Source organism: Chanodichthys erythropterus, chromosome 21, assembly GCF_024489055.1.
Source record: "Chanodichthys erythropterus isolate Z2021 chromosome 21, ASM2448905v1, whole genome shotgun sequence".
NCBI lineage: Eukaryota > Metazoa > Chordata > Actinopteri > Cypriniformes > Xenocyprididae > Chanodichthys > Chanodichthys erythropterus.
The window spans coordinates 22412309-22438657 of record NC_090241.1 but is presented as its reverse complement, the minus strand read 5'-3'; the positions used below and the strand labels follow the sequence as shown (position 1 = coordinate 22438657).

Sequence of the window (26349 nt, the reverse complement as noted above, 5' to 3'; positions counted from 1 at the left end):
ACGCACGCTTTCCCCCGGAAGTCTTTCTTCACTATTTCTCCATGGCATATTAGTGTTCCGTTGATTCGTTCGTTCGTTCGTTCGTTTATAATTTTAAACCACCATGGCTAATAGAACGGTAAAAGATGCCAATAGTATACATGGAACAAATCCGCAGTATCTCGTCGAAAAGATTATACGGACACGTATATATGAGTCCAAGTACTGGAAAGAGGAATGCTTTGGACTTACAGGTGAGAGAAGTGTGCTGGATTACACACTGTATTTGTTAATGTGGCATTGTAAACAACAGTAGATACATATTTTTTAATGAGAGGCCCAAACTGAGCAAAAACATGCAATTTGGTGCAGATGTTATTTATATGGCCAAAAGGTAAGATTAAATTCTTATAGCCTGTAATGTTTATCAATTAGATGTTTATTATAATAGTATAGCAGACTGCTTACATGAAATGCATATAAATATTAGTTGTAACTCTATATCTCCCAATAATATGTCTTAGTAAGATGATATTTAAATGCTTAGTTTTGTTCAAAGCTCTGTAGTTATGTGGAAGGTTGTGTACAAACAAATGTTCATCAAAAGCCTGTTTCATCATATTTGATACACACATTTTAAAATGATGTTAATAAAAAATTATATATGAATAATCAAGTGAACCTAAGGTGCTTCAGTCCAGTAAATGTTCATTTTGAAATATTACTAACAACTTTTTGTTTACTTTATGAAATCATGAAAAATTTCATAGCAAAACACATGTGTACCACAACCTGTAGGTGGACATTTTTAGAATTATACTAAAAAGTCTTTTACCTCTTAAAAAGTGTGAACTGTCAATCAAAGGGAAGAGGGCAATTAGAAGAACAATTTTGCAGCAAAGTTTTGATCATACTGAAAATTTAGAGGCCTTAAAAATTCATGTATCAAATACAGTGCAGTGGGCTTTATTGGGTTATGGTCTTTTAGATAACATTTACCTGATATGTTTCCATGTGTACGGTTTTGTGGAATTAATGTGCCAAACACCATTGTAATTGTCACTGTTATTGCCCCTCTGTAAAATGTAGCTGAGCTTGTCGTGGACAAAGCAATGGAGCTGAAGTTTGTTGGTGGTGTATATGGAGGAAACATCAAGCCTACTCCATTCTTATGTCTGACACTAAAGATGCTGCAGATTCAGCCTGAAAAGGACATCATTGTGGAATTCATCAAGAATGAGGACTTCAAGTTAGTGTGCATTTTGCTATTCTATCTGTATGAAGTTTGTCATTTAGCCATTTACACTGCATGAAAGTTTGGTGTTTTTGCTTACTATACTGCTTTTTTCCCCACTCCAGGTATGTCCGTTTGCTTGGAGCGATGTATATGCGCCTGACTGGAACTTCTGTGGATTGCTACAAGTATTTAGAACCATTATACAATGACTACAGAAAAATCAAAAGCCAGAATAGAAATGGAGGTGATCAATTTATTGAAAGCTAAATCTCAATATGCATTGTGTATTTGCACTGAAAGTTTCCTCCTCACAGAAAAATGCAAATTATGTTTCTTCTTTACATAGAGTTCGAGTTGATGCATGTCGATGAGTTCATAGATGAGCTTCTTCATGCAGAGCGGATGTGTGACATCATCCTTCCCAGACTTCAGGTTCGTTGTACTTGTTAAATGTAGGTTATTTGAGATGTTATTTGGTGTAATGTGAATTTTAGAGGAGTCAAATATGTAATAAAATAATGTGTCCACATGTTGGTTGTTGTTTTCTCACAGAAGAGACAGGTTCTGGAGGAAGCTGAGCTACTGGATGCTCGTATTAGTGCCCTGGAAGAAGACCTGGATGAAGTGGAGACCAGTGATGAGGAGGATGAGGAAGAAGAGAAGGTAAAAGGGAACTTACAATTCTGACAATCTAAGCAAAATCTGATTATATCTTGTGAAAATAATGTTTCTACAACCTCTCGTGTACTGCAGCCAGAGAGGGTGCAGACACCAGAGCCACACAGAAGAAGTTACAGAGATATGGACCGGCCACGCAGGTCTCCATCTCCACGCTACAGACGCAGCCGCTCACCCAGAAGGTTTGTGATGGTGCTAACTGTCATTTAAATCATATTATTTCAGGTTGATAATATTATTCATAGCTGACTAACTGAACAGATAAATAATTCATGTTCTGATTGTCTTTGTTTTTGTTTTTTTTAGACGAAGCAGATCACCTAAAAGACGGAGGTATGTAATGAAATTACAATTCAAATGTTGGCAATGTATTTTAGACTCATTATTGGTTGGGCATATTATTATACAGGGTTTCTGCAGGTCTTAAAAAGGTCTTTAAAAGTCTTAATTTGCCTTTAAACAAATTAAGGAGGTCTTAAATCAGAGACATAAATCATGTCATTACATTTTGCATGAATTGCAAAAAAAAAAAAAAGTTCCTCTATTTTTGTCCTGTTTTCCAATACAAATATGTAAACATCTTTAAATCAAGATGCATTTATTTGAGATGCAAATGTAATGGGAGTCTTAAAACACTGAACAAAATGAAGTGAGTTTATGCATAAAGGGTTAGTTCACCCAAAAATGAAAATTATGTCATTAATGATTCACCCTCATGTCGTTCCAAACCCGTAAGACCTTCGTTCATCTTCAGAACACAGTTTAAGATATTTTAGATTTAGTCCGAGAGCTTTCTGTCCCTCCATTGAAAGTGTATGTACGGTATACTGTCCATGTCCAGAAAGGTAATAAAAACATCATCAAAGTAGTCCATGTGAAATCAGTGGGTTAGTTAGAAGTTTTTGAAGCATCTAAAATACATTTTGGTCCAAAAATAACAAAAACTACGACTTTATTCAGCATTGTATTCTTTTCCGGGTCTGTTGTATATATCCGCTGTCAATCCACAGTGACGCTGCTTCTTCTACGGTGGTTGTCATCCAGCTTATTGGTGCATTACCGCCCCCTTCTGCTCCGGACAGTGACGCTGCTGACGTGTTATCTGGTGCACCCGAACTTCGTTTACAGTCTGAGGTAGACGCACGCTGTATTCAAGCTATTCTACATTGTTTGTATTTTGATATTGCTATATTTTTTAAAATGGTGCGTAGGCGTGCATGTCGCGGATGTCCTAATTGCGTCACTGTCCGGAGCAGAAGGGGGCGGTAATGCACCAATAAGCTGGATGCCAACCGCCGTAGAAGAAGCAGCGTCACTGTGGATTGAAAGCGGATATATACAACAGACCCGGAAGAGAATACAATGCTGAATAAAGTTGTAATTTTTGTTATTTTTGGACCAAAATGTATTTTAGATGCTTCAAAATCTTCTAACTAGCCCACTGATGTCACATGGACTACTTTGTTGATGTTTTTATTACCTTTCTGGACATGGACAGTATACCGTACATACATTTTAATTGGAGGGACAGAAAGCTCTCGGACTAAATCTAAAATATCTTACACTGTGTTCTGAAGATGAACGGAGGTCTTACGGGTTTGGAATGACATGAGGGTGAGACATAATGACATAATTTTCATTTTTGGGTGAACTAATCCTTTAAATAACAAGAGCAAATATCTGTCAATGAGTTATAAACATTTCCCTTTGAATTAAGTTGATTTTCTGAGCTTTGTTAGCAGATATTTATTTTTGTTTTAATCATAAACTCACTTTATTTTGATCAATTTCAAGACTTCATATTTTGTCATTTTCTATCTCCAGTAAATGCATCTTGGTTATTTAGAATCTTTAGATATTTGCAAAACTACTGCGGAAGAACATTTAGGTACAGTAAAATATATTTCTATATTCTAGTGGTTTGGAGCAGTGCGATTGAAGCAACTTTTTTTTTTGTAAAATGAATTCAAAAGTAATGGATATCTATTGAAAGTAGTATTTTCAAACTCTGATATGTTGCTAATAAAATTCATTGTGTTTCTCCCTAGACTTTTACATTTAGAGAGCATACTGATGTATTGAGTTTCCGTCAATTTATTCAAGTATCTTTTTTTTAATACTTGTCTTAAAGTTACATTCATGTGACCTGCAGAAACCCTGTTATAGAAGATTATACAATTTAATACAGTTTGTCTGATTACTGATTATTTATTCAGCCCATCACCCAGACGTGATCGAGACCGGGACCGCCACCGCAGCAAAAGCCCCCGTAGACACCGCAGCAGATCCAGGGAAAGAAGGCATCGCTCCAAATCTCCAGGTACAGTCATGCTGTTTTGAAGTATATGAAGAAAATAAGACCTCATTAAATGTTGTTTAAAAATAATTATAGTAAATTGCAAAACTGATTAATATGAAATAAATATTGTTTTATTAGGAAATAAAATATTGGTATATTTTTTTTTTTTTCAGGTCACCACAGAAGTCACCGGCATCGCAGTCACTCCAAGTCCCCAGAAAGGTAATGCTCAATTTAAATGGTTAAATAGTCTTCATTATTATTTTTTTGTTTCATGATTGTTACATGTTTGTTTTGTGTTTCATGCTGCATTTTTCTCTTTTGTGTTCTAGTCGGTCAAAGAAGAGTCACAAGAGAAGTCGAAGAGGAAACGAGTGATCTGTTTTCTGTGTGTTATTCTTTTTCTTTCTTTTTTTTATAGATATTTTTGTGCTCTGAATTAAATGGAAAACGGAGCAATTTCTGTCATAAAAAGCTTGACCTTATTCTGTGTAAATCACCCAAGCCCAATTTAGTCCTCAGGTTTTTGATGCCGTTTTATACTTTTAATTTGAAATTGGCAACCATGTTTTTTCTCATCCTGAATTAACTGTACAATGTAAAATAAACATTTGATGTATTGTAGTTTCAGTTTCTCCTGTTATAAAGACTGATTGAAACTGTCTACAAGAAAATTTGTTTTCATTGTTATTTTGTATGTGATTTCAGTCTCTAAATTTAGTGAATTATCTACAGGTACATAGCAATTCTATACCTGAATTAAACACCTAAAGCCAGGCACATTTGGGGGTTCGAGCCCCTGCCCTTTTTCAAAATTAATCAAAAGTGCCCCTCTCAGACAAATAGCAATTATAATATTGTGGTCAATAAAACAAAATGCATTTAAATTTATAATTAACAAAGCCAAAAGAAGCCTGGACATAACCACTCTTATACTGTTTTAGTGTTTTAAGATAGAGCTGGCAAAACTGCACCTAATTTCAGGGGGGAGATGAAATACTTATTTTCTTTTAAATATAAAATTGGGTAATCAGCAAAATATAAGTCTGTGTTTTAAAAATAAAAGACATGCAGAAGACTACAAATGGTAGTTGACTAAAGATTCATAGACACTTGAATGAGTTTCAGATTAATAATATTTTTTTATATGATCAGTGACTAAAATGACATGGGATTTTTTTATTCTCAACCATGTACTGTACAGCTATGATAACTGGTGTATTTATTTTTTGTTTGTATTGGGCAAATAATGAAGGTCAAATCTTCTTTTTACTTTTAATCATTGACACCTAAACTAGGAAAGGCAATTTTTCAAAGATGATGAAATTGTTTAAATGCAAATTTAAAGACTCTTTCTGTTTGTTGTTACGGAGACTTTTATTTTGACGGGTGTTTATACAAGACATCGGACAGGAAGTAAATACGTCAACGTTATGAGAAAATATTCAAACAATTTTTGATCAGCCTGGATAGCTTTATAGTGGAGAAATTTTCTTATCCTATTCATACACAGTAAGTATCTAAACCAATAACTTTTTTTTTTAATTCCCGGACAATTCCTGTTATGATACGCCACATGGGACACTCGTTGACCTGATTTTACAGAGAAATGCAGCATATTCAACGAGCTCTTCGTCTTGTCATTCATTCTCACAAGTTTTACTGTCGAAGAATGGTACGTTAACAAAATGTCTGTGTGATTCACTGCACTAACTAGAACATTAGAGCAAATTAATGTAGAATAATGACTGGGGGTGTGACAGTAAAAAATGAGATTTCATCATGATTCAACCTCCCTTTATATAAACATGCAAAGGCTCAAACTAATTCTTCTTCTTATTTTTCTAAAATTTGCGAACCCAAAGTATATGCTTTCCCAAAAATTCCAGTGTAGGGTGTTTTACAGTATTTACATCCTGCTAGAGCTGCTGTGGAAGTCAGCTGATAAGTCAGCAGGTTACACTTCCTTTCATTCTGATCCTGAATTTTGAGCACTGAACAGTTTGCATTAATTCATCCTACGCGTCCTGCAGCCTTTCTGTGAGTGTTTAGGGATTGGATTGATTTACTACTACATAGATTAAATCTTAAAGTTAATATACTAAAGTCTATCCCATGCTTTCTTCTGTTTGAACACTGTTCATACTGTGTTTTTTTTTCTTTTCTCTGAAGGCACACAGGATGAGTATGAATGACTTTGCTGTCCTCAGCACTGGGCGAAAGATGCCCCTTGTGGGACTTGGGACGTGGAAGAGTGAACCTGGACAGGTGAGTTTATTTACTGTATTTATTTATTCAACTGTAAATATGACAGAATTTGAATCTTTATGATGCTTTAAGGATGAGGGTGAGTTTACCAGGATATACAGTGTGTGTATATATATATATATATAATTATTGTCGTTGTTCAATAATCATTTGCAATAATTATTGTGTTTGCTTTAAATGAGGAATTCAATAAGCATTTTAAATAAATATGCTGTCATCTGCAGGTAAAACAGGCAGTCATTTGGGCATTGCAAACTGGCTATCGGCATATTGACTGTGCTCCCATTTACGCGAACGAGCCAGAGATCGGTGAAGCTTTCCAGGAAGTGATGGGGCCTGAAAAAGTAGGTCAACTAAGTTGAAAGAATACATATATGAAATATACCTACACATTTATATATAAAGGAATCATTTGTGCTTTACAACCTCTGTCCTCTTTCAGGGAATAAGGCGAGAGGATGTATTTGTGACCTCCAAACTGTGGAACACAAAACACCACCCAGATGACGTGGAGCCATCTCTATTAAAGACCTTGAAAGACCTGAAGCTGGAGTACCTGGACCTCTACCTCATCCATTGGCCATATGCCTTCCAGTAAGCCCCCAGTACATACATTTCATATATATATATATATATATATATATAATATATATAATATATAATATATATAAAGATGATAAAAAATGAATTGAAAATGAATTTTCAAAAGCGATTGAAAGGGTACAAGACTCTATAATAGTCAACTGTTGTCTTATCTAGGGTGTCCTGTTTATTGGCAGTATAAACATGTGACATTTTCTTTATCTCCTTTAGGGAATGAACTTTAAAGTGCTCTTAAAGGGATAGTGAAAAGTCATCATTTACATACTCTCATGTCGTTCCAATGGATGACTTACTTTTGTCTATGGAACACAAAAGAAGATATTTTGAAAAATGCTGGTTTACCAAACAGTTTTGTTTCCCATTGACTTCTATTTGAAATGTATGGTCAAAAAATATAATGGAAGTCAATGGGAACCAAAAATGCTTGAATTCTAGCATTCTTCAAAATATCTTATTTTTGAAAATGATAACAGTTTTGTTTTTGGGTGGACTATCCCTTTAACGTCTTTTCTCAGATAACAGTGTAGTGTTCCTCTTATTACTCTCTTATTTTTGTCCAGACGAGGTGATACCTCTTTTCCCAGGAAGGAGGATGGAACCTTGCTGTATGATGATATAGACTACAAGCTTACATGGGCTGCTATGGAAAAACTTGTGGGAAAGGGACTTGTCAGGGCCATTGGACTCTCAAACTTCAACAGCAGGCAGATCGATGACATCTTATCAGTTGCAAGCATCAAACCCTCCGTTTTGCAGGTCAGAAGAAAATGTGATGTCCTAATTTATTTGGTCTATTATATCAGTTTGTAGAGTAACAATAGTGTTTTGCAGGTGGAGTCCCATCCATACCTTGCACAGGTTGAGCTGTTGGCTCACTGCCGGGATCGGGGTTTAGTGGTGACTGCCTACAGTCCGCTAGGATCTCCTGACCGAGCCTGGAAGCATCCAGAGGAGCCTGTGCTGTTGGAGGAACCAGCCATTGCTGCGCTAGCCAAGAAATACAACAAGACTCCTGCACAAATTATCATCAGGTAAATTCATGCTTTTGCACTAGATGCACATCATATTTCTTCACTGATTATTACATAGTATTCTTCACTGATATTTTGTCAGGTGGCAAACTCAACGAGGAGTAGTGACTATCCCAAAGAGCATTACACAGTCTCGGATCAAAGAGAATATCCAGGTTTCTGCATGTTTTTTCTTGATTCTTCCATCTTTTTCTTTATGACATTGTAGTGTGACAATGCAATGAACTTACTCTGCTCATTTACAGGTGTTTGATTTTACTCTTGAACCTGAGGAAATGAGTCAAGTGACAGCATTGCACAGAGGCTGGCGTTACATTGTGCCAACCATTACTGTAAGTTACATTACTGTAAGCCACAGCATAGCACTAAATTTCACAGTGGTTACTTCAGAAGTAAATCTGCTGCGTTTAAGCCAAATCACATGCAGTCCAACACTATGTATGGTTTTGCATCTATTTTTATTTGAGTGTTGTTGTGTCTTTTTATTTTTTGTAGGTCGATGGTAAGTCTGTACCCCGGGATGCAGGACATCCTCACTACCCTTTTAATGACCCCTATTAATGCGCACTTCTGCAAGATTCTGTGCCTTGAAACCAATGTCCATTCATTACTCTGTGTACTTATAAACACAATAAAAAATTTTGTTACATATCGAAATGTGTGCTCGTTTGTTTTTGACAAGCATGGAAAGGAACTTTATGAATAAGCTTATTTTAGATGTATTCATGTTTAAGGGTCAATTTTATGAAACCTGTCAAGAATATGTCTGGATTATTGCCCCTAAAATTATATATTTGCTTAATATTTAAAAAAAAATATGTATCAGTGGTGTAGTCTAGTTTTTTGTAGTGAGTATACTGTGATTTTTTTGTTTCCCTCCCAGCCTCATACTTACCTGTAGAGTGACACCCCATAAGCACCACCACACTCACTAATGCATATAATATGCAACTGATCTAGGCTACATGTAAATGAGTGCATTCTGAAAGACTGCTTATGTGTGTGTTTTCAACATGTCAATTTATTACAATCAACACAAGACTTAACAGCCAGTGACATTTACAGCTGAAGAGACTCTAGACTGATTTTCTACTGTGTCAACACTTTCTAACTCAGCCAGTTATTATAGCCTTAGATGTTAAATGAATATGGTCTCTGGAGCATAAGTTTTATCAGCAGGCAAGTTTCAATGCAAGTTGCAAGTATTATTACTGTCTAAAAATGTTTAGTTAAAAACAACCCAAGTTGGGTTGAAAATGGACAAACCCAGCAATTGGGTTGTTTCAACCCAGCGGTTGGATTAAATGTTTGCCCAAACTGCTGGGTATTTTTATTTAACCCAAATATTGGGTACAAATTGCTGTATTGCTTGCTTATAATAAACCCAAAATATGTTGGAAATTAACATTTATTAATATTAAATATAATAATTAAACAATAAACATTTATTAAATTGTTTATTAATAAATGTTCACCTTTGATTATTATTGTTGCCTCTAGTAATTATGTGTCTGATTTTCAATTTCCAACCTATCTTTGGTTCATTTTAAGCCAATATAAACATTTAAATGCTGGCTGTCAACTTGACGGATTTATTCAAACATGCATAATATAGGCTATTGAACAACATTAAAGATGATAATTAATATGTAATATGGTGCATATATTTAACTAAATGCTCCTCTCTAGAATTAATTTTTCTAGCCGACTAACGAGTTTATAGTCAATGAATATGTTTGTTCTGAGGTAAATGTGTTTTCAAACTGTTATTAACTCTATTTTAATTTCAAGTTGAATTTAAATGCAAAATATAATTTCTTATTTTTATGAGACTCACAAAATCTGGATAAAAAACAGACTTTTCATTTATCTTTTTCCAGTGAGATATTATTAATATCTTATTGTGCCTGTGGCGTAATACGGATACTTGCCCTTTAAATGTATTCTCCCGCGTTTTTGTGATAGGGTCGTAGTTCAGCGGAAGTACAGCTTGTATCCGTATTTAAAGGCGCCAACAAAGACTAATTCAGGAGCAGCTTCGCAAACCTGCCATCTTCACATATACATCATCCAGTAGTACATTACGGCTTAGTTTATTTAACGCATTAAAATGCCCGAGGAAACAGCAGCTGCTTCAACTGCCGAAAGGTAAAATATAATTTTCAAGTTAAGTGCGTTCCCAAGCATGGGAAGTAACCAGATAAGTTAAAGGAAGTCAAAGTGCGAGGTTTTGGCTGTTTTCGTTTGATAACAAAGCTACAGCGGCTGCATCCTTGTCAGGAAAAATGTCTCGCGCTCGTGCTTCAATTCGCTTTTCTCGCGCGCCCGGACATTGTCGCTCGCGACGGGATGGCATCACAGTTGATTCCCGTTGCCGTGATGTGTTTGGCTGTTTTCTGTTGGCGGGAGAAGGATTGATACGAACGGTTAGCTTGTTTATACATCCTAAATGAGGAAATTCCCGCTTTGTTCACGCGCAGTCGTGACTGGCCCGTCAGTGAGCTTGGCGCTGCAATGGAATGGCTGCACGCGCGCTAAAGTCGAGGGTTAAGTTTGAAAGGTGGCGGTAACAAGACAAATAACACTTTAAATTCCACACTTTTGGTTATTATACTGATATTAAACGGTCACGTTAAGTGTCAGTCATGTCCGCGTGTAGATGCTAGCTCTCTGTCGATAAATACCAGTCGTAGCATCGCGCTAACTTTGGTCCACCGCACGTGAACTTTGTTTTTTTGTAAACAAACTTTAGTGCAGTTTTACTCCTTACAGATATTCTTAAGACGAAATCGTACTTTTTAACAGTTTTATGACTCTCTGTATTGTTTGTCTTTGCAGTATGGAGGAGAAACCTTGCTCCTCGAGCGCTGCAGACAGGTGAGTTGGTATCTGGGATTATTTTATTAAATTTCTCATTTCAATAAAGTAACTATTGAGGTTTGTTACACTCACATTCGTGAACTTTGCAGCTCCGTCGATGTTACTGAGGAAGCAAAGAAGCTGATTGGCACAGGCAACCGGCACTTGGTGATGGGTGATGTTGTGTCTGCAGTCAGTGTGTTCCAGGAGGCTTGTGCCATGCTGTGAGTAGTGAAGGGAGATAATGCATGTATTATAGGTTAGAAAATGTGTCATACATTCAAAGTATACCAGATACTTTTTAATATTGGACTTATGGTGTGTAAATTATCCCCCCCTCCCAAATTAAGAGCCGAGAAATATGGAGACACTGCTGATGAATGTGGAGAAGCTTTTTTCTTGTGTGGGAAGGCCCTTCTGGAGCTTGCCAGGTATCTGGTTTAGTGTTTAATGCATTTTCTTTTTTTCTTTTTTTTTTTTTTAAACACTTCATTTTCCTATAACTTTTTTTTTTCTAATTTCTCTAGGATGGAGAATACAGTGCTTGGTAATGCTTTAGAAGGAGTCCCAGAAGAATCCTCTGAAGAGGGCGAGAAACAGAATGACTCTAAGATTGAAAGCGCTGACAACTTGGATGGTTTGTATCTAAAAAGCTTTGATTTTAAAACTGATCATTTTTTGTCTTTCATACATGCTTAAGGCTAGACATCAAATCTGCAAAAAGGATGTTTTCAAAGAACCTCCAAATGGACAGTTTTCAAAGTCTTCCCCACAAGCCAGTATATATTAACAAAGAATAAAGCACAATTTTATTCCAGTTAAGAGGGATGTTAGCTGTAACCTAGAAATTTCCCTCCATCTGTACTATGATTCAGAGAAAACCAGAGATGAGCTTCGAGCACAGGTTTATGATGCCATGTCAGAGGACAACAAAACTCAGTCAGAGGTAGGAACAGAGGTGGGGGAAGGCGAGCAGAAGAACCAAGAGGAAGATAAGGAAAATCAGAAGGAAGTTGAAGTGCCAAAGGAAGCGGAGGCAGCATCTCCTAAAACTGAGAAACCTGCTGAAAACGAGGCAAAAGCTGCTGAAAACGAGCAGAAACTAGCTGGAAATGAGGAGAAACTAGCTGAAAATGAGGCAAAACCTGCTGGAAACGAGGAGAAACTAGCTGAAAACGAGGCAAAACCTGCTGAAAAAGATGTTGAGAAGTCAAACGGTGTGGAAGAAGGTGCACCTAAAAAGGAGGATATCACTGTGTCTAATGGAGTAGCAGAAAAGGCTGAAGATGAAGAGGAGAAAAATGGAAATGAAGATACTGAAGAACCCATGGAAGAGGATGGTGGAGGTAGTGAAGTGTGGTAGTCTGGGGAGCACGAGATTTAAGAGTTAAATTACTAAGTTTCACCTGGTGAATTTACTTCTAAATGCTGGTGGATCCACAGGATGTTTAGATTTAAACTGCAACGCTACTAAGGGTGTGCATGGTGATGGGGTTTCACATTAAATCACTGTCAGCAAGTTAACATCTTTCTGTTTTAGATGACGACGATGATGAGGATGATGATGAGGATGCTGAGGGTGAGACAAAGGATAAGGTTTGTAATCCTGTTTTTTGGTTTGTTTTTCCTCATCCCCTCCGCTCTTTGATTCATTGGTTTTTCATTTGTGTCTTTGTTTCTTTTTAGGAAAGTGAGGAGGATGAAGTTGGAAACCTGCAGTTGGCCTGGGAGATGCTTGAGGTTGCAAAGGTGATTTATAAAAGGTATGTCTGTACCTCTAGCAATTGACCGCATTTAATTGAGCTTCTTTTAAAATGCTGGGTTTTTTATTTTTTATTTTATATTATTGTATGTAGAAAAGACTGCAAAGAAGATCAGCTAATGGCAGCACAAATTTACCTAAAACTTGGAGAAGTTGGAGCTGAATCAGGTGTGTATGTAGAGTTGACAATGATATCCTTTTTTTAAGGACCTTTTTTGGATGCCACAAGCCACCATTTAAAAGTGAGAAATTTCACTACTTCAGTCAATCATCTTCCACTAAGTCTGTCCATTTTGATTCATGTAGGTAACTACAGCCAGGCTCTGGAGGACTTCAATGAGTGTTTAACCTTGCAGCTGAAACACCTTCCCTCTCATAGTCGTCTTTTGGCTGAGACCCATTACCAGTTGGGCACAACTTACAGCTACACAGCCCAGTACAGCCAAGCCATCGAGCACTTCTCCAACTCTATCAAAGTCATCGAGAGCCGTCTTGGTAGGAACATTTTTGCAGCGGGCTTTTGCTGGTCTTCATACTTTTTTTTTTTTTTTTTTTCTTTTTTTTTTTTTTTTTTACTGAAGATCTGCTTGCTGATAACCCTAGTAACCAGTAATGAGCATGGTACACTTGATTACCACATCCATGTTCCTCCAGCTATGCTTCAGGAGGTGATAGACAAAGCGGAAGGTGCAGAGGCAGCAAAGGAGAAGAATGAGCTTGAGGAGTTGAAACAGTTACTGCCAGAAATTACTGAGAAGATTGAAGATGCCAAGGAGAGCCAGAGGACGGCTGCTGCAGCTTCTGTGGCCATCCATCAGACCCTTGTGAGTTGGCTGATTAATTTCTGATGAAATCCCAGATCAGCTTGTATTATACATTGCCCAGTACTAATAATTTAACTTGTCCAATAATGATACTGATATTATGCATCTTTAATGTTGCTCTTAGTATAAGAAATTGAGCTCAAGTAGGGATTGTGTATCATCCATGATGCTGTGAAGATGGCAAAAAAAGTTAAAGAGGTGACGTTTAGTTTTTTTTTTTTTTTTTGTTACAGGCGGGAGCATCCACTTCATCTGCTTTCCCAGCTGAAAATGGTGGCCCGTCTTCATCTACTGTTAGTCAGGTGTGTTGATGCTTTGTTTTCTTTACTTGCACCCCTCATGTCGTTCCACACCCGTAAGCCTTTTGTTCATCTTCGGAACACAAGTTAAGATCTTTTTGATGACCGAATCCTGTCAGATTTCCTTCAGTTGACTGCCTTTAACTACCACTTTGACACCTCAAAGAGATCAGAAATCTATTCCATGTGAATCAAGCGGGTTAGTACTGACTTTCTGAAGAATCTATCTCTTATAAGATTTAATTTGGGGATTTACACTCATGTAAACATTGATCAGCGAAACGACAACATAAGCAGAAGCTCTTGTGGAAGCTCAAATGTGCTGCATAACCAATGAGGTTCATTCTGGTGTGCTATGCAGCACATTTGAACGGTGTTTTAACATTACATAAGGTCACAAATACAAACAATAGGACATACAATAAAACAAGGATACAAAAAAAAATGCTTTAAGTTTTTCATGTAGGCCTACATTAGATCTATTTAACATGGCATTCAAGAAAGAGACAATACAGAAACAATCAAATGTAAAACAATGAAAAAATACTCTATATAGTCTTCACATGAGTTTAATGTACTTGGATTTAATATTAAATCTACAAATTCAGTCAAGAGCAGTAAGTGACTTTTCTGTTTGACAGACAGCAGCAGGTATACTGTATGTTATTCCTTTAAGAGCTAATGCACGGATCCTATTGATGCATCCGATTTCTTTTCCAACTGTTTACATAACAGTACTTGACATGACAGGCATTTTGGCATAACTGTATTTCAAGTGCAACAAGCAGTGAAATAACTGAATTTGGGATTGCGCTGTCCAAGAGGCGGTGTTTGGTTTTCTGTGCGTGTGTCAGGCACAGCTTATTGTGCTTTTTTGTAAACATCAAGTCGCCTGCAAGTAACTGTTGTGTGCCCATTAAATTCTTTCATATGTGTTAAACTAAAGTTGCCGATTAAAATGGCAAGTTGTTGCGATTTTATGCATCTCTGTACATTTGCTATATATAATATAATAAATTTGCGCAGCCCTAATTTCTACAATGACATGCTTTATGACAATTTTGAAATCAAAAATTGAAAGATTCTGTTAGTGCTGTCAAATTAATATTGATACTTATCGGCCAGTGCTGATAAATCAAATGCCAAATATCGACTGATATTGCTCACCCTCAATGTCTTATTTCAGATTTCTGCAGGGCCAACTGATGGTGCATCTTCCTCAAAATCTGCATCTGATATTTCTCACCTTGTTCGCAAAAAGGTTAGTATCTGTCCACTGAAATTTGATAACCTTTTGCAGTAGAGGTGGAAAAACTAGCATGCTTAAAGTGCATTACAACTGGATTACATGAGGGTAGTCTGCCCCTTGAAGGGACCTGCATTGCTCCCTTCCCTTAGCTGATTGCAACTTTGCATGCTGGGTCATGAACTGAATTTGCCAACTAGATGAGATTTGGTGTTGCTTGGTGCTTCTGTGGTGACTGTGCTTCAATTTTGTGGCTTGGCATATTGTAGTTGTGACGGTGTTGAAGTGGCCATGTGTGCTTGAGTAGCATGTAGAGAATAGGTGTTTAGCGCAAAAAAAATAAAGTACGTGTTCTGTCCTGCTTTGTTCCTGCACAGAGGAAACCAGACGAGGAGAGTCCAAAAAAGGACAGTGATGCTAAAAAGACTAAACAGGAGACCTCAGTTAATGGCAGCGATGACTCCGCCCACAACGGCAATGGAGTCCAGGAGAAAATGGAGCAGGAGGCGAGTTGATAGGCTTGCTGTTTCCTCTATTAGGGTCACAGGGCTTGACAAAAGGACCGTTTGATGGCCCAGGGCCAGTGTGAAAGATGTTCTGGACAGTGGACAGAAACTGACTGCTGCATCAAAGTTGATCATGTTCATATGTTTAAGTTTTGCCAATTTAAGTTATTTTAGGCCATTCATGTTCAAGACGTGAGAACTTTTCTGTACACAGTCTACTGGTTGGTCTGCGTATGCGCAATGAATGCAAGTTCTTTTTGCATCCTAGAAAAACGTTAAAGCACCTAGTCTCTTTTGTATTAATGTGCTATTGCTTTTAGCTTGTTTCTAATCTTGCTGTTCACTTAATAATTTTAACTTATATTAGGTAGGCTTGTATTTTTTGCTGTGGTATCAAGATTAAGAAATTTCACAATTCCAATCTAAAATGTTGTAACCTTACTCCTAAGATTACAAGGTTACAAGAGTCAAACTTCCAGACTGATTCATCTGGATGCATATTTACTCTGAAGTCCTGTGTCTGAGAGGAGGTTTAATTCTCTATCTTGAATTAATGTGTTGGTTGGAGAATTGTCTTGGGTTTCATCCTTTTGTCCAGCATTTTAGTGCCTAAACTTTTTAATTTTATTTTATTTTTTTTTGCTGCTTGTGCATTAATGGTTTTTATATTCTCTTGTAGTCGGCCAATTCTTCCTCTGTGGAGACCTCTGCGTGATGGACATCCTCTGATTGACCACTTACCTTCCAACCAGCAGAGCATGTCTGCCTCATACTCTCCATGAACAACTTTTGTCTCTGTTCTGTAAATAACCAGTTTTCTTTGTCCACCTTTTGTATAATTGTAGTAATCTTTCAAATAAAGGATATTTGCATATGTGAACGTGGACTCTTAATTCTTTATCCTGTTTTTAAAGAATGTTCTGCTATATATTATATATTTTTTCCCTTTCTTTAAATGAACTATAAAGCCTTCAATACAGGCAGTGTATGAAATTTTCACTCACCAACCAATTTGACTACTAAATACTTACTAGCCAATCAGAACTTGTACTAGCCCAAACAACAAAAAAAACAGATGATCAAAGTCCGATTAGATCGGAATATATTAAAATCTAATTCCAAATCATTGTATTTTCATCTTTACAACAGTAAATTACTTTGGATACAATTAAAATAAAATGGATATAAAAAAAAATTCTGCGACTTGTCTTATAATTAAGTTTACCTGCATGTGTACAATGAAGATGCAAGGGCTTTTTTTTTTTTTTGCCCAAAAGTCTGACTTGCAGCACTTATGAGAAAAGGTTGAAAAAAGTGGCCTCTTGTCTCCTGTAGGGCTCTGGCAGAGCATTAAACAGTTGCACAGCAGACAAGAAGCCCTGTGTTGTGTCATTCTGTACTTATGTTCTTAAATTCAAGGCAGCAGTCCAAAACAGTGAATCTATTCACAATACAGGCAAAAGTTCACTTCAAGAATGAACTGAGCGGTGTCAATGAGTTTGAATTAAGGTATATGAAAACCTGCAAATTGAAAGAGAAAGTGCAATCTATATTCTCTATATGAATCATTTATTCAAGCCACAAACAATGTGACAGAGTGGTTTGATGAACATAAACTGAAGTGGAACATCTCCCATGGCCTGCACAGTCTCCAGATCAAAATATTTTTTAGCCACTTTGTTTTTTGGAGGAGCAAGTCAAAGTTTTCCTATACCAGCATCACATAGTGACCTGGTCAATGTTCTGGAAGAGGAATGACTCAAAATCCCTCTGGCCACTGTTAAGGACTTGTCTATCATTACCAAGATGAATTGATGCTGTATTGGCTGCAAAAGGAGGCCCTAAACAATACAAATAATTCATTGTCCAACCCCTAAATGCATAATGGTTGATCAGTGTTTTAACAACTTTAAAAATTATAGTACATTTGCAATAGTATCTGTTTATACTATATGTTTGTCACATGCAATACTTTTTTTTTTTTTTTTTTTTTTTGTGAATTTACAACAGGATTTATTTGTACAGTAATCAAATTCAGATTGAATTATTCAGTCATTCAAACCTAATTGGACTCCTCAGCATGATCTGTCTGTGGCAGTGATGAAGGTAATGGATTGGATGAGGGTTGTAATGTGTGAGATGGTACTTGGGTTGCCAGGATTGCAGATGTTTTTGAGACCACCTAAATAAGACACAGTTATTAAGCTGTTGGCCGAACTTAGTTCTAAAAGGCCACTTTTCTGCAGAGTTTAGCTCCAACTTGTCTCAACACACCTGTCTGGAAGTTTCTAGTATGCCTATAGTAAGACAGTTTCAGGTGTGTTTGATTGGAGTTGGAGCTGAACTCTGCAGGACAGTGGCCCCTAGGAGCAGGATTGGACACCCCTGCTGTATAGGCTCATCAAAACCTTTATAAGCTTTGCTATCAAAAAGCATCTTTAGATAGTAAATTGATAAATATTTTGCATACCGTTGATGGGTACTTGTATTGGTTGGTGTTGTTGATGTCAATCTTTGCAGGAGTCTGTACATCTCCATGACGAGCGTTTGCTACCCGAAGACAAAGTTCGATGTTACCCAGCTTAGAAAGAAAGAAAAAGTTTAGTCTGATTTAATCAAGTAAATTAGAATTCTATGGGAATTTAACCTAGTAGTGACTTATTAGAAGAGAATGGGCATATGAAAAATCAGGTACATCTAAAGACTTCAAAAGTATAGTGAGGTTCTTAAGCTCTTAGTATTGGGTGAACATACTTGTGGCACAGAATTCAGCTGAACTGGACTTAGGGATGCTTGAACTGGGAGAGAACGGAAGGGAAGCCTCCAGTGACCGCTATAAACCTGGTTGTGCTGGTCAAAAAGTTCAAGTTTAGCCCAGCCACAAGTAACCAAGTCCTTAATTTCATGGTTGTACAAATGGAGACCTTTAGAAGTCTGGATCTCCAAGACCAAAGAGACATTTGGAGATGGCTGTACTCTGAAATGAAGTACAAATTCAATAATGTAAACACATGTCAGCTCCGTGTCCATACTTATGTTTCAACCAAACTACCTTGGCACAAGCTGCTTAAAAGCCAGTATGGCATAGTTTCCAGGAATCTTGGTGGAGAGTAATGGTTGGCACTGCACTGGTGGCATTGGGGTGGTCTGTCCCAGCTTCTCCCCATTACAATATAACCCTGCCAACAAACGCACCGATCCCAAAGTAGCTTCTAAACCCATCACCAGGTCATAGAAGATCACAAAGCCAGCCCTGTACACAAATTCAGATATAGCTAGGTTAAATCATATTGTAATGCCTTTAGTTTGATGTGTATTCATCTTTAGGGACTAAACAAGACAAAGAAAAGTAACTTGAGAGAGAATTTGTCTTACACAGGATCATAAGCAGCAGGACCAAGAGCTTCCATCGGATCAGTTACATGGGAACCCATCGATGAATGCTGTTTTGAACTCTGATCCTGCAATATTGGTGAAAACAAAATATATATACATTACTATTCAAAAGTCTGTAAGATTTTTTAATACTTTAAATTTAGCAAGGATGCATTAAATTGATTAAAAAATACAGCAAAGAAAGACATTTATAATTTATAAATAAATGCTATTCTTTTGAACTTTCCATTGATCAGAGAATTCAGAAAAAAGTCCAAAAAGTGTTTTTAAATGATAATAATAAGAAATTCTGAAGGAAAATGTGACACTGAAGAAGATATTCAGCTTTGCCATCACAAGAATAAGCTACATATAATATACACTAATAATTAAATATACAATGCACTAAAACAGTAAATTGTAATAATGTTTCACAATATTATTGTTTTTGCTATATTATTGATCAAATAAATGCAGCCATGATGAGCATAAGAGACATATTTTAATAATCTACTAACCCCAAAGTTTTGAAGGGTAATTATCATTATATTGGTATCAAATTGGTTATTGGCTAATATGATAATTTTATTATTATTGGATATTGGATATTTTGCCATCATCTATGCCACTTGCCTAAAGTTAATGTAATTTAATATGTAAATTTAAAAAAAAAAAAAAAAAATTCATACTACATATTTTTACTATTGTGATGCCTAAATTCACTTGCAGCATTTAAAACAACTCATTTATTTATTTAATACAATACAGAAGTTTAATATCAGCCATTTATCGGTTATAGATATAGCATTAAAATAGTATCAGACAATTTTGTGTATCCTTAAATATCACATTAACTCAACATACTGTACATTACATTAGCTCTCAGTAACACAATGAATTTTCAGCCCACCTGTGTCAGAGCAGAGTGCGTTAGGGCCATAGAAGATCCAGGAAAAATAGGCAGGGGAGGCTGAGGATTGGGTGGTCTTCTGTCTCGTCCCTTCTCTATTTCTCTTTTTAGAAAGGCGATCTCAGCTCTGAGGCTAGCCATTTGATGGATGTGGCCTTTCTGGATATCAATAAGCCCTGATCCAAATAATATCAAATCAAATATTCAAATAATATATTTAAGTATTGTGAAAAGCGCTATACAAATAAATGCAAATTGAATTGAATTGAAAAAGTTTAAAATATTCCAATCAATCAAATATTAATATACTTTTAGTGCACAGTTTACGCATGCAAATTAGACAGAACATGTACAAAAATAAAGTTTTCTATGAAAAGTTCACTTTTTTTCACATCACTTTTTTTTTATCATGTGATGCTCAAGATGTCAGATCTTTGAGGAACAGAAATACCATGTTCTCCTTTTTGCCTCTCTCTGGCCAGCTGGATTCTGAAGATTTCCTCCTCAAGCCTTTGGTTCTCCTGCTCCACAGCAAGAACATCAGGGTCCAACATTCTGTGAGGAGACTTCATCCCTGGTTGGGACAGAAACAAGAATTGACTGAAAGAATAGTGTACAATGACCCAAAAAAGTATGCAGACACTTACTTAAAAATGTATTAATTTAATAGCATTAAATTGTAAAATATAATACATTTTTCAAAATTAAGACTATTTGGAAACTTTACAGTTGACAAACCGACATTACCATTCAAAAGTTTGAAGTTGGTAAGATTTTGTAATGTTCTTGAAAGAAGTCTCTTATGCTTATAATGCATTTATTTGATACAGTAAAATAATTATATTGTGAAATATTATTACAATTTAACAAAAATATTTTACATTTTGATATATTTTTAACTGTAATTTATTCCTGTGACACCGAATATCTTTGGTGTCACATGATATTCAAAAATCATTCTAATATGCGGATTTGGTGCTCAAAAACATTTTCTATTATCAGTGTTGATGAGCTGATTTTTTTATTTTTTATTTTTTGGATTCTTTGATGAATAGAAAGTTCAAAAGAACAATATTCATTTGAAAAAGTAACAATATGAAGGTCTTTATAGTCACTGCTATAAATGAATGCATCCTTGCTAAATAGAAGTATTAATTTCTTACAAAAAACAAAAACAAAACATACTTTTGAACAGCAGTGTAACTGTCCATATATTATTTCAGCCACAATTCAATCTCTTTACTCACTTCTTCCTTTTGTCTTGCCATCAGCTCTAGGTCTTGCCTGTTCCAGAGTAAGAGCTTCTGCTTGAAGGTCATGCATATGGGCCAGAACCTCTGGATCAGAACCACCTGACTGCATGTATGCCAGACGCAAAGCTCTGTTACAAAAAGAAATGCACCACAGTGCTAGTGTGTTCAGAATGGTTGCTAAGGTGTCACTAAATGGTTTTATTGGGTGACTGATAGGCAGTAAGTGATTTCTAGGTAGTCCCAAGACTTGATGATATTATTGTCCCTAGATATGGTTTGCATGCTTGTTAAAGAAGACCTTATCTGAGCAGAGAGGGGCCCATCAACAGAATAGATCAAGACACGTGTCTTCTTTTCCTCTGGTGGGTTTGACTGGACTTCATTTGGATTAAGCCTACAACATTAGCACAATATAAACATGCATGTGATTGATAGCGTCTTGGCACACTGTTTCCCCCACTCTCTTACCCCTTCATTGAGTTGATGTGAGAGCTGAGCTGATGCAGCACCTCTTCGTTCCTCTGTTCCTGACTCCTCAGCTCTTGCAGCACTTCCTCTAAATGAGCCGTCCTCTCCCGCCCTCCCAGCTCGGCAAGTCTCTGTTCGATATCTGGGATAAAAACGTCATCAATAGAGTAGTGCAGAACAATGAACATTAACATTTTCTGTTTTAATATACATTTTAAAATGGAGTTTATTCCTGATGGCAAAGCTGAATTTTCAGCAGTCTTCAGTGTCACAGGATCCTTCAGAAATCATTCTGATATACTGATTTGGTGCTCAAGAAAAAATTCTTTTTTATTATGATAAAGAGTAGAGCAGAACAAATTAACATTAACAAGTTCATCTGCCTTTAAAATGCTTGAGGTGTTTCAACCAATCACAGCATGAGTTTGTAGTTGCTAAGTGAAACAGTGTGACAGGATTTTGGGGTTCAATTTTGAGCCTGTAGACATTTAGAAAATAATATCCCTGTTAAACACTTTTCACACAACTAGTTTATTTAGCTTTTTTTCAAGCAATATCCAAGCATCACAGAAGAATTCTGTCATTTGTTTCTCAAATGATGAAGTGTTTAATAGCATTCTGTTGGTGGAAATAACATTTTAAACATTTTTGAAACAAAACGACTGACTTTGTAGCCAATTTCATTTCTAGCATTTTATGCATGCTAAATAATATTTTTCACACTTTGTGCATATTGTATTAAATTGACAGCTTGATTGCAATTTGTGCAATATGTTAGTATAATGCAAATGTAAACTTAAGGTAATATGTAATATAATGGATTTTCATATTGAAAAGTAACTAAACTAAATTATGAAGGCAGGATAAAGCTTTAATATGATCTTGATTGATTAAATCTGATGATTGATTAAATCCGATGGCTCAGTGAGGCCTGCATAGACAGCAATGGTACAAACCTGATTCCAAAAAAGTTGGGACACTGTACAAATTGTGAATAAAAACAGAATGCAATGATCTGGAAGTTTCAAATTTCAATATTTTATTCAGAATACAACGTAGATGACATATCAAATGTTTAAACTGAGAAAATGTATAATTTTAAGGGAAAAATAAGTTGATTTTAAATTTCATGGCATCAACACATCTCAAAAAACTTGGGACAAGGCCATGTGTGGCATCCCCTCTTCTTTTTATAACAGTCTGCAAACGTCTGGGGACTGAGGAGACAAGTTGCTCAAGTTTAGGAATAGGAATGTTGTCCCATTCTTGTCTAATACAGGCTTCTAGTTGCTCAACTGTCTTAGGTCTTCTTTGTCGCATCTTCCTCTTTATGATGTTTTCTATGGGTGGCTGGCCATTTCAGTACCCGGATCCTTCTTCTACGCAGCCATGATGTTGTAATTGATGCAGTATGTGGTCTGGCATTGTCATGTTGGAAAATGCAAGGTCTTCCCTGAAAGAGACGACGTCTGGATGGGAGCATATGTTGTTCTAGAACTTGGATATACCTTTCAGCATTGATGGTGCCTTTCCAGATGTGTAAGCTGCCCATGCCACACGCACTTATGCAACCCCATACCATCAGACATGCAGGCTTCTGAACTGAGCGCTGATAACAACTTGGGTTGCCCTTGTCCTCTTTAGTCCGGATGACATGGCGTCCCAGTTTTCCAAAATGAACTTCAAATTTTGATTTGTCTGACCACAGAACAGTTTTCCACTTTGCCACAGTCCATTTTAAATGAGCCTTGGCCCAGAGAAAACATCTGCGCGTCTGGATCATGTTTAGATATGGCTTATTTTTTGACCTACAGAGTTTTAGCCGGCAAATGACAAATGGCATGGTGGATTGTGTTCACCAACAATGTTTTCTGGAAGTATTCCTGAGTCCATGTTGTGATTTCCATTACAGTAGCATTCCTGTATGTGATGCAGTGCCGTCTAAGGGCCTGAAGATCACGGGCATCCAGTATGGTTTTCCGGCCTTGACCCTTACGCACAGATTGTTCCAGATTCTCTGAATCTTTGGATGATATTATGCACTGTAGATGATGATAACTTCAAACTCTTTGCAATTTTTCTCTGAGAAACTCCTTTCTGATATTGCTCCACTATTTTTTGCCGCAGCATTGGGGGAATTGGTGATCCTCTGCACATCTTGACTTCTAAAAGACACTGCCACTCTGAGAGGCTCTTTTTATACCCAATCATGTTGCCAATTGACCTAATAAGTTGCAAATTGGTCCTCCAGCTATTCCTTATATGTACATTTAACTTTTCCGGCCTCTTATTGCTACCTGTCCCACCTTTTTTGGAATGTGTAGCTCTCATGAAATCCAAAATGAGCCAATATTTGGCATGACATTTCAAAATGTCGCACTTTCAACATTTGATATGTTATCTATATTCTATTGTGAATAAAATATAAGTTTATGAGATTTGTAAATTATTGCATTCCTTTTTTATCCACAATTTGTACAGTATCCCAACTTTTTTGGAATCGGGTTTGTACTTCCTCTCTCAAGATCCATAAAGGTACTAAAAACATATTTAATTTCGTTCATGTGAGTTCAGTGGTTCTACCTTAATATTTTAAAGCGATAAGAAAACCCCCCAAATAATGACTTTTTAACAATATCTATAGCCGATTTCAAAACACTGCTTCATGAAGCTTCTGAGCCTTACGAATCAAATCAGCGGTTCAGAGCGCCAAAGTCACGTGACTTCAGAAGTTTGGCGGTTTGATATGCGATCTGAATCACTGATTCGATTCAAAATAACGCTCCGAAGCAGTGTTTTGAAATCAGCCATCACTAGGTATTGTTAAAAAGTTTTTTTTTTTTTTTTTTTTTTAAATATTCTCGTCACTTTATAATATTAAGGTAGAACCACTGAACTCACATGAACTGATTTAAATATGTTTGTAGTACCTTTATGGATCTTGAGAGAGGAAGTACCATTGCTATATATGGAGGCCTCACTGAGCCATCAGATTTAATCCAAAATATCTTAATTTGTGTTCTGAAGATGAACAAAGGTCTTACGGGTGTAGAACGACATGAGGGTGAGTAATAAATGACATTATTTTAATTTTGGGGTGAACTAACCCTTTAGAAAATCAACTCATGTGACATACGTGCTGGAAGCTGAGAACTACAATAATGTATATTCAAAAAATAAAGGTTCCAAAATGGGGGCTTCACAGCAAAACCATAGAAAAACCATTCTGGGTTCCTCAAAGATCCTTTAAAAGAACTTTACTTTTGCCTAAGAAGAAAATTTTAATAATCTAAAAAACCCTTTTCCACTCTAAAGAACCTTTTTGCACAATGGGAAGGTTCCATGGATGTTAAAGGTTCTTCATGGAAGCAAAAATGCCAATAACAGCTTTCTTTTAACATTATTACATACTTCTCAATGTTCCCCAACCATTTAAGAGAAGCGTACCCTCTCTCTCCTTCTCCAGCCAATGGTTGCGTGCCCTGATCTCAGCCAGTCTCTGCTCATGATCTTTATGCAAGTCAAGAGCCCTCTGCTCATCAGCCTTCTGCTGGACTGAGCCCTGCTCCTCAAAGACCTGAAGGACACTTACACAATGTCCAATACAGATAATAAAACACACTATTCACAATATAAACAGATTGAAAGAACTAAGCATATGAAACTGACCTTTGTCTGTGCTCTGGGCAGGTTTTGTTCAAATGAGATCCTGAGTTTTTTAAACTAAAACAGAAGACTATCAGATGCTGTGTAAAACCTCTTTGAACTTGAGATTTATTATCTTAGTATGCGGTCCTGTACCTCTTCAGTGAGTTTGTTTAGAGCAGTATTTCCCTGTGAACTCTCTCTCTGATCCATTTGGCGGTTTCTCTGTTCCTTCAGCTGGCCAATGGAACAGCCAAACAGACAGTATTACTTGCACTACTGTTCAAAAGTTTGGAGTAGGTACCATTTTTTTTTTAAATAAACATTTTCTATTTTAATATATTTAAAATGTAATTTATTCCTGATGGCAAAGCTTAATTTTCTGCAGTCTCCAGTGTCACATTATCCTTCAGAAATTATTCTAATATGCTGATTTGGTGCTCAAGAAAAATTTCTTCTTATTATTATTAATATTGAAAACAGTTTTTTTTTTAAGGATTTCTTGATGAACAGAAAGTTCAAAAGAACAGCATTTATTACAATTTAATGCATCTTTTCTCAATAAAAGTATCTTTTATAAAAATCTTGACCCAAAACTTTTGAACGGTAGTGTATAAAGGGACACAATGAAATGGAAAACAATATAGAATTGTTTATTCAAATGATATTTTCTATAAATACATTATATATTTTATTAATACATTGTTTAACTGCAGGTTTGTGTGTGTGTGTTGAATAATTAAGTAATATTCAACTACTTACAATAATCAAATCAGGTGTCCTTGCCCTTGTGGGATGCACTGTCTTCACAGCTGCGTTTTCTGTTTGTGTGAATCCCCTTTGTCCCCTCCATAGAGCTATTGAGTCTTTTAGGTCTGTGCCAATGCAGAATTTGGCCTTGTGTTTATCCAAGAGTCCAGCAGAATGGAACACCATGTTACAATTCCGACAAATTAACTCCCCCAAACCTTCCATCTCTCCAACAATTACTCCCTATTTAACCTTGAAACAAAATGTAGAGCCAAATAGGTTGATTCTTAAAAAAATAGGAATATATTTATGTTGGAACGTCTGCCTCAAGTGAAATGTACTGCATTTGTTGACTGA

At 36.4% G+C, this 26349-nt stretch overlaps 4 protein-coding genes across 11 annotated transcripts; 3 read left to right on the top strand and 1 right to left on the bottom strand.

Annotated features, from left to right (window-relative positions):
• The first annotated feature begins 29 nt into the window (after nucleotides 1–29).
• On the top strand, nucleotides 30–4817 carry prpf38a (pre-mRNA processing factor 38A). The gene is made up of 10 exons (XM_067372975.1): nucleotides 30–233; nucleotides 1069–1228; nucleotides 1339–1460; nucleotides 1563–1648; nucleotides 1769–1879; nucleotides 1970–2076; nucleotides 2201–2227; nucleotides 4111–4214; nucleotides 4367–4415; nucleotides 4526–4817. The coding sequence occupies exons 1-10, from the start codon at nucleotides 104–106 to the stop codon at nucleotides 4569–4571; spliced, it is 942 nt and encodes a 313-aa protein (XP_067229076.1). The 5' UTR covers nucleotides 30–103; the 3' UTR covers nucleotides 4572–4817.
• Nucleotides 4818–5584: 767 nt separating this feature from the next.
• On the top strand, nucleotides 5585–8790 carry akr1a1b (aldo-keto reductase family 1, member A1b (aldehyde reductase)). Of its 4 annotated transcripts, XM_067372971.1 has the most exons (10): nucleotides 5667–5705; nucleotides 5799–5868; nucleotides 6366–6461; nucleotides 6686–6805; nucleotides 6904–7055; nucleotides 7625–7820; nucleotides 7896–8095; nucleotides 8178–8250; nucleotides 8341–8427; nucleotides 8591–8790. In XM_067372971.1, the coding sequence occupies exons 2-10, from the start codon at nucleotides 5803–5805 to the stop codon at nucleotides 8654–8656; spliced, it is 1056 nt and encodes a 351-aa protein (XP_067229072.1). In that variant the 5' UTR covers nucleotides 5667–5705; nucleotides 5799–5802; the 3' UTR covers nucleotides 8657–8790. The 4 variants fall into 4 exon arrangements, with proteins under 4 accessions (XP_067229073.1, XP_067229075.1, XP_067229072.1 ...); XM_067372972.1 differs by lacking the exon at nucleotides 5799–5868 and having other exon boundaries at nucleotides 5585–5705; nucleotides 8591–8780; XM_067372974.1 differs by lacking the exon at nucleotides 5799–5868 and having other exon boundaries at nucleotides 5605–5705; nucleotides 6363–6461; nucleotides 8591–8785.
• A 1289-nt stretch (nucleotides 8791–10079) lies between these two features.
• Nucleotides 10080–16469, top strand: nasp (nuclear autoantigenic sperm protein (histone-binding)). Of its 5 annotated transcripts, none has more exons than XM_067373530.1 (15): nucleotides 10080–10243; nucleotides 10934–10972; nucleotides 11065–11178; nucleotides 11305–11385; nucleotides 11482–11591; nucleotides 11830–12300; nucleotides 12495–12550; nucleotides 12641–12717; nucleotides 12811–12884; nucleotides 13023–13211; nucleotides 13371–13540; nucleotides 13774–13833; nucleotides 15026–15100; nucleotides 15463–15591; nucleotides 16271–16469. In XM_067373530.1, the coding sequence occupies exons 1-15, from the start codon at nucleotides 10206–10208 to the stop codon at nucleotides 16304–16306; spliced, it is 1719 nt and encodes a 572-aa protein (XP_067229631.1). In that variant the 5' UTR covers nucleotides 10080–10205; the 3' UTR covers nucleotides 16307–16469. The 5 variants fall into 5 exon arrangements, with proteins under 5 accessions (XP_067229631.1, XP_067229630.1, XP_067229634.1 ...); XM_067373529.1 differs by having other exon boundaries at nucleotides 13774–13842; XM_067373531.1 differs by lacking the exon at nucleotides 10080–10243 and adding an exon at nucleotides 10317–10521 and having other exon boundaries at nucleotides 13774–13842.
• Nucleotides 16470–17619: 1150 nt separating this feature from the next.
• Nucleotides 17620–26246, bottom strand: ccdc17 (coiled-coil domain containing 17). Its single transcript, XM_067373933.1, has 14 exons — nucleotides 26005–26246; nucleotides 25399–25479; nucleotides 25267–25320; nucleotides 25045–25174; nucleotides 21598–21739; nucleotides 21428–21523; nucleotides 21124–21257; nucleotides 20330–20450; nucleotides 19877–20060; nucleotides 18967–19034; nucleotides 18644–18844; nucleotides 18346–18568; nucleotides 18062–18172; nucleotides 17620–17773 (listed from the first exon to the last, which is right to left on the bottom strand). Exons 1-14 carry the CDS (start codon nucleotides 26215–26217, stop codon nucleotides 17654–17656), a joined length of 1878 nt encoding a protein of 625 aa, XP_067230034.1. The 5' UTR covers nucleotides 26218–26246; the 3' UTR covers nucleotides 17620–17653.
• Between the last annotated feature and the right edge of the window lie 103 nt (nucleotides 26247–26349).